This window comes from Sinocyclocheilus anshuiensis, unplaced genomic scaffold (assembly GCF_001515605.1).
Source record: "Sinocyclocheilus anshuiensis isolate Anshui unplaced genomic scaffold, SAMN03320099.WGS_v1.1 scaffold405, whole genome shotgun sequence".
In the NCBI taxonomy this organism is placed as follows: Eukaryota; Metazoa; Chordata; class Actinopteri; order Cypriniformes; family Cyprinidae; genus Sinocyclocheilus; species Sinocyclocheilus anshuiensis.
Genome location: NW_015539855.1, coordinates 516,188 through 523,700, shown reverse-complemented (window position 1 = coordinate 523,700; position 7,513 = coordinate 516,188). Strand labels below are relative to the sequence as shown.

At 34.8% G+C, this 7,513-nt stretch overlaps 1 protein-coding gene across 3 annotated transcripts in view; it reads left to right on the top strand.

Annotated features, from left to right (window-relative positions):
- Positions 1–4,355, top strand: part of aqp4 (aquaporin 4) — a 9,583-nt gene extending 5,228 nt beyond the window's left edge. For 2 of the 3 annotated variants that reach the window (XM_016481172.1, XM_016481170.1), the window contains exons 4-5: positions 911–991; positions 3,290–4,355. In XM_016481172.1, coding sequence (XP_016336658.1) covers positions 911–991; positions 3,290–3,562 — 354 coding nt within the window. In that variant the 3' untranslated portion in view covers positions 3,563–4,355. The remainder of the gene's footprint in view (positions 1–910; positions 992–3,289) is intronic. The other variant, XM_016481171.1, reaches the window with a different exon arrangement.
- Positions 4,356–7,513: the final 3,158 nt, after the last annotated feature.

Below are 7,513 nucleotides of genomic sequence, written 5' to 3'. Positions count from 1 at the left end.
ATTCTCCACCCGGCCCTCCTCCGGGGGAAGGAGTGGTGCGGTCACCATCTCCTGAAGAGCAGGATCCAAGAACTCCGGTTCGCCTGTCACAGGGACACCGCCTGCCCTGGCTCTCCACGGGCTTGGCAGGGGCGGAGGCGGGCTGCGCCGATTTCCTGCGGCCAGCTCCACACTGCGGCCGTTAAGCTGCAGCACGCCGAAGAGAAGCAGCACTGGATGGCAACCCCCGCTGATGCGCCGTAACACCAACGCCAGAGGCTGTCTCGTAGACACTCGCGGAGATTCAGTCTTACTAGAAGGCTCGGCTCCGATAGAGAAAGGAAAAATTGAAATCGCATCATATGACCCCTTTAATGGAAACGCAGTCATTTTGCAATAGTTTTTTCATCGACATTTATAAAATATCGCAAAAGTTTTGCACAAATCTGTAATGTAAACCCGGCTTGTGTTAACATAGGCAAATGTGAGATACACACTTTCTGAAGTAACAATGCCAATTTAACCTATTTCTAGTTTTATTGAGTGACAGGACTTGTACACATGTCCTGCACCAGGTGCGCTACCAAGCAAGTTTACTATGTCAGAAAAGCCATACATATGGTGCTGGTTGTGATGCAAATGTCAAAATGTATTAGTTTACAAAACATGGTAAATGTATTTTGAGCTCATAACATAGTAATTTGCAAGAAACCCCACAATAATAAGTCATATTAATTAGTAATCTGCCCCATAATCATAATTTGTGCGAAAAGAGCTAAAAGTTGTTAGTGTTTTACTTGCAGTAGTGTTCATTTCAGCTGGAAACTGCAATAAATGATAAGTACTTTTTGGAGTTTGGGCATGTTTTTCCATTGTTTCAAAATACATGTAAGTTCATAAAAGTGTAAAAAGTTTTGTGTGTTTGTTTCAGATCCCGTACACTGGAGCCAGTATGAATCCAGCTCGCTCTTTTGGGCCTGCGGTCATCATGGCAAAATGGCAGGACCATTGGGTAAGATTTACACAATATCTTCTGCATGTAGATAAGCAATGCTCAATAAGTTCTTGCTAATTCCTACAGTGATATTTATGTGCATAAAGATTGAAGGTCAGCAAGGCCTTTAGAACTGTGGTTCATAAAAGTGAAGCTGACAAGAATTTGATTCAGTGCCAAAACTTATTTAAGAAGAACATTTTGGCTTTGTTTCACTTTTGCAAAGGAGACTGAACTATATTTGGAACAACAAGGCGTTTATCTCTGACTGACCACAGACCTTTGGCAGAAAGCTTGAAATACTGGCTTAATTCATTTTGAATATATCAGTGTATCTTAACAATTCTTGAACTGCACTATAATCTCGATCCTGCTGTTGTACTGAATATCAGAAAGGTTATGATTGCCAGCGCCCAGTGCATATACTGCAGCTCCTTTGCTTGTGGGTTTAAATGTCATTCTGCTTGAAATATTGCACAGCAGTCAGAAGCCAGACAGATGTGGCATTCAAAATAACACCGGTACATGACACTGACTGGTGTGCTCCCTACATGCACATATGAGCGTTATATTTCATCATGAGTGGCGCGTCTGAGTGACTGCTGCTGTCATCACGTTTGATACAGGGTCTCCTCACTGGCACTGTAACATTAGAAAAGTCAAAACATTTCTTTCATGCAGTGTTTACCGCACTTGCAGCAGGCTATACACGGTGCCCTTTTGGTATGAGTTTCATCAATTAAAGATTTTAGAGATTATGAATGAAAGAAATACATCAGGGGTGAAGCCACATGAAGGCCAAAGTGGTACTGTTACACTAATGAGAGCTGCTGGTGATCATTATACTGTATATATTATAGTTTGGAAATAATGAGATAAACCAAATTAACTGCATTTTTGGGCACAGGTTAGCACAGCGCTGTCCAGGGTTGTGAAGGGTAAACGTATCTGTCTTGTGCTATGCAGTGAGTCACACCCACTTCTATTTCTGTCATCACAGCAGTTGGTAATCCAGTTTTGGCACAGTTTTGAAGTCGATATCCTGGTCAACACTGATAACATGCATATATAGACATATAAGAGGATATATAAGAGTAGGACAGATTATTTACTGGGCTGAAATTAAAGGAAAGGAAAGGAAAGGAAAGGAAAGGAAAGGAAAGGAAAGACACTTTATACTGTAATATTTACAAAATAATGCTGAGATTTAAACAAAATAGTAATAATAATAATAATAATAATAATAATAATACACAGTGGAAGTCAGAAGTTTTCTTCATTTTAATTTAATAAATTTTTCATTGCAAGATTATAATATTACTATAATAATTTGAGTGAAAAGTTTAAATATTTAACTGAAATTTAGTTAAAATAAATTAATTTAGAAAATATTGAATATTAGATATTGGTGCAGAATCTTTAATATTTCTTAATTTTACCTAATAACATTTTATTCAGAATTTACCATTTGAGTGAAAAGTTTAATTCATTCATTCATTAATGTAATAAATTCATAAAAACAAAATCTTAAATATTACGTATTTGTGCAGAATCTTGAATATTATAAGTCTTATTAATTTTACATAACATCTTTCTCACAATTTGAGTGAAACGTTTAATTCATTCATTCATTCATTCATTATAAAAATAACAATTATATATAAAGTATATAATATAATGTAATATATAATTATGAATAGAGAAATCTTAAATATTATATACTGGTGCATAATTATAAATATATCTTATTAATTTTACATCATAACATTTCTTTAGTTTTTTTTTATATATATCCTAAATCTCACAGTTTGAGTGAAAATATTTTAAATTTTATTTAAAAGAAATTATTAAAAGAAATCTTGAATATTATATATTAGTGCAGAATCTGAAATATTTGTTATTCATTTAACATCATAATATTTCTTTAATTTGAATAAAAAACTAATAATGAATGCATTGAATTGTATTCAATTAAAATAAATTATTAAAAGAAAGTCTACATTTACTCCGAATCTGAAATATTTGTTATTAATTTTTTTTTTTTTTTTCAAAATACTAAAACAATTTGAGTAAATGGTTTCATTAACTAATAAATTAAATTAAAAGAAGTTACTTTTAAAAAATCCTAATTATATATTGGTACAGATTTTGAACTATTTTTATACAAATTTACATCATGACATTTCTTTAAAAAAAATTCTACAGTATATAAATTAGATAAATTAATGGTTTTGAATGTCATCTCAAAGTTTCAGACCCCACCGTGTTTTTGAACAAGAGTTATTGTTTTACTTTCTCTCTCTCTCTCTCTCTCAGGTGTACTGGGTGGGTCCTTTAATAGGGGGCATCCTGGCTGCAGCTGTGTACGAATATCTATTCTGTCCCGACCCTGACCTGAAGCGCCGCTATGCTGACGTCCTCTCCAAGAGCCCCTTCCAAATCGACCCGTATCGGGTGGTGGACACAGATTCGTACCCCAGCGATCAAGCTCGGCTCATGGCCAAGCAGGCAGCGATCAGAGTGCTGGACCTGGAGAGGACAGAGAAGAAGGAGAGGGAGTCGGCTGGAGAGGTGCTGTCGTCTGTATGACTAGTGAGAGGCACTGAGGAGGAACAGCACAACACTTACAGCATTAATGAGCTCAAAGAGACGGATCTGATCTAGAGTCACACTCTGTGTTTGTGCACAGATCCTCTACTGAATGACTCACAACACTTGACTTTAATCATTAAGAATGAGCTACGAACCGCCTAATGGTCTCGCTTAAAACGCTGTTCCTTGTATGCCAGTCACAGGCCATAGATCTCATATCCAATAGAATCCACTTTGAAGATTTTAGTCAGTCACTGAACATCCTTTAGCAGATGCACCTCATCAACTACTGAATCAATAACTAAATGGGATTCTCACGTCTAAGCAAATGTAACGCTTTTGTTTGTTCTACGGGTTATTACCTGGCAATCAGGGTTGAGATTAGATCATCACCATAGTAATGCAGATCATTTTCCTTCTCAGTGCACTCTCTATGAATTAACCCCTTCTGTCCTCATCTTCTCCCTTTCAAATCTTATGTTGTTTAGAGTATTTTTATAGTTTTGTTTTTCTTTAAGGTTATGAATGTTGTATCTTGAGTTTTATTTTCTATTTGAGTTGAAAATGCATGATTTGTCTGCTTATGATTTTATTTCTGTCTTCACCTTCTCCCTTTTATATCTGATGTTGTATTGAGTATTTTTATATTTTATGTTTGTCTTTAAGGCTATTAATGTTATACCTTTGAATGTTTTCAGCCCAAAATTTGTCCACCTATGATTTTACTTGTTAAAATCACTCATATTGTGTCCTTTACTTCTTTACTTATTCTCATACTCTCGAGAAAACATGTAATCAATGAACAATTTGACTAGTGTTATGTTTTAGATTAATTTTTATTTTAGGTTCAGAAGTTTTTTTTGTTGTTGTTTTTGTTTTTTTTGTTTTTTTATACAATCAAGCATAATCACTGTCTCAGTTATTTCATATTAATTGCCAACCTGTTATAAAAGTCTGTTATTTTAGGCTTATTATTTAACTAATGTGTTGGATACTTAAAGTTAACATGTTATGTATATTAATTTGTCCATAATTATTAGAAAATTATATTATATTATATTATTAAAGAAAAGTAACTGGAATGCCTTATGGAAGCCGGTTTCACCCTCAAAAGTAAAAAAAATAAAGAGCTTCTATAATTCTTGTTTGCGTTTACATCTCTTTACCAGCAGAGGGCAGCACATCCTTAAATTGCGTCGTTAGCCTGAAACTCCAGTAATCCTGAAGCACATTTGTTTATGTTAGCGAGAAGCGCCAGATTTCTGCTGATATTGTTTCAGGGAGTGTTTAGCTCCTCACTTCTCTGGTGAGTGATCAAACCAAGACTGTCTTGTAGAATGCAGAAGACATGCAGTTTGCTAAGTCATTCTCCTTCTGCTGGCCTGTTTCACTTTTATAGCACATCCTTTCTTTTACTTCCTGGAGCATGAGCTTGTGTGTATTGTGGTCATGGAAACTGGAATTTGTTTTGAATAATTTTAATATTGTTTGATGTTAAGACTTGAAAAAAAAATAATAGAAATCATACAATTTTTTTAAGTAATGGGAATTTCTGTTGAATATAGTGGGTTTAAAATGTGTTGGCAATAATTTGTTCTTTATATTTGCAATCGTCTTTATTTATTTTTAACTTAAAAACAAATCTTTATCCCAAACGACTGGGAAAATCATGGATAAATCCTGTGAATTCATTGGTTAAAAAGTGCAGGAATCCTGTTGTGTATGTGTATAAATCAGAATGGGAGGGAGTGAGGAAGAGTGTGCACTGTTTATATTTTTATTTATAATTAAGAAGGTGGTTAATCCCAAGGCTTTTAATCCCACTCTTCAATCCCTCCCTGAGCTATTTATGGAAATTTAAATCTTAATTGCTCCATTTAAATTAATTGGAGAAAGAAAAAAACTCAGCAGTTAGTCTGTTAAAATATTTATTTTCCCATGTGACTACAACGGAGATTCTCCATCATAACGCACATAGAAAGCTACCCAAACTACTGACTACCAGCATCAAAGCCTTTTGGACTGAGTGTGCATTAATCCAACTTCACAGACTCACAAGTCATTACAGATATTAAACACCAAAACAAGTGATGAAAATTGCAAAAGCACAGTCAGTCATTTAGGCCGATGCACACATAAGAAACACACACACAAACATACATGTGTATGCACATACACACACACAAAAGTCTGATGCAGTGACATGTGAAGCCAGGGCCTGAGGCTAAACACAATAAACAATCTGACAATGAATATGCATGCTTGCTCCCACTGTGGTTTTGTGTAATATTAAGCAGCCCAATGAATATTCCTGGAGGCAAATTAAAGTGATAGGCTGTGTGTGGAAGGTTGTCTACATCTTCAAGAATGACACTCTGATCTTCCTGATTGTATACACAAACCTGGGTTTGAGTGTTAAATAGTCTGAAGACTTCGTTTTAGCCTAAATACAGAGGTCTTCTTCTGCAAAACTTTCTGGCCTTTCTGGAAAGTCTCTTTGAGTGACTGAAATTATAAATAAAAGAAAACAGGCATAAGATAACATTATCAGGGCCAGTCTCAAGCCCTGATAAAGTTATTATCTGATTTCATTATGTATTTATGTTTAGCTTTCTGTCTCTGGACAGGTCACCTCAACTGAACTTATGTGTCATAACAAAATCATTTTTTATTTGACCTTGTGGACTGAAAATAAAGCACTAATCAGTATCACAAGATACTGTCTTTATAACTTTTACAATTAAGTTTTCATAAAATTGTATTGAATAGTATACAATACAATAGTAAATTGTATTGTCAATAAGTAAATTGTAGTAGCAAAAAAATAGTAAATTGTATTGTTTATTCATAAATCTTATATCTGCTGCCAATAGTTCATTAACCTAACTTGTAGTGTATAGACCTTTGTCAGGTTAGACACCATATTGAATTTAACGTAGTTGAAAATGAGGCTGTGAGAAAGACTTACAGATTTTACAAAGACACGCATCGTATAAAGGCCACATATGAAGTAATTTTCACAATTTACAAATTTCAAAACTGTTTTATGGACTTTTTAGAAAGACGTTTTGTTTTGTCATCTCAGTATGTATAGCAGTCCATGAACGCACTGTAGGCCTACTTATTTCCCTCACAGCCTCATTTTCATTTAACATTATAACAAGTTAGAAAACACAATGACAAATTCGAAAACAAAATAACAAGTCAGAAAACACAATGACAAATCCGAAAACAAATTAACAAATCAGAAAACACAATGACAAATCAGACAAACCGGAGGAGGTAGATATAGTTTGAGACAGCGCCATTGGTTTGGGATTACTCACCGCTGACTCGACGAGACATCTGTCAATCAACGTATACAGGAAGAACCAGCCGAAGAACATAAGAGTCGTGGTAGAAAGTTCGGAGATGGTATTAAAGTAGCTCAGTTTAAATGTATTGTATGAATTGTCCTTACTATGGAATAAAAAATACGGGGTGTCTATTTACATTTAGTTAACTTGCATTTGCGTTTGTAATTTGTTATTTTGTTTTCAGAATTGTGATTTGCTTTGCACTTCTCAGTCACCGTACTAAGGTCTATAGGAAAGAAATAACGATCTGGCTCATTAAAAGTGCTGTTAATGTCCACCAGTGAATCACACTAGCGTTCCTGATTGTTTAAAAAAACACGGGCCGCTCCTTGTTTTGTTTTTTTTATGTTATTGTTTAGACTAGAGCCTATGCCTAACTCGCAGAAACAGGTGTAGCCTAATATTGTAGGCTATTTGTCAAATAGTGGATTTCAATGTGTTTATTCCTAATTTTAAAAGCCGTTAAAGGGTTAGTTCACCCACAAATGAAAATAAGGCTGTGTTTTACACACCCCGGAGGCATCCTAGGTGTATATGACTTTCTTCTTTCAGACGAATCCAGTCGGAGTTATATTAAAAATTGTCTTTGATC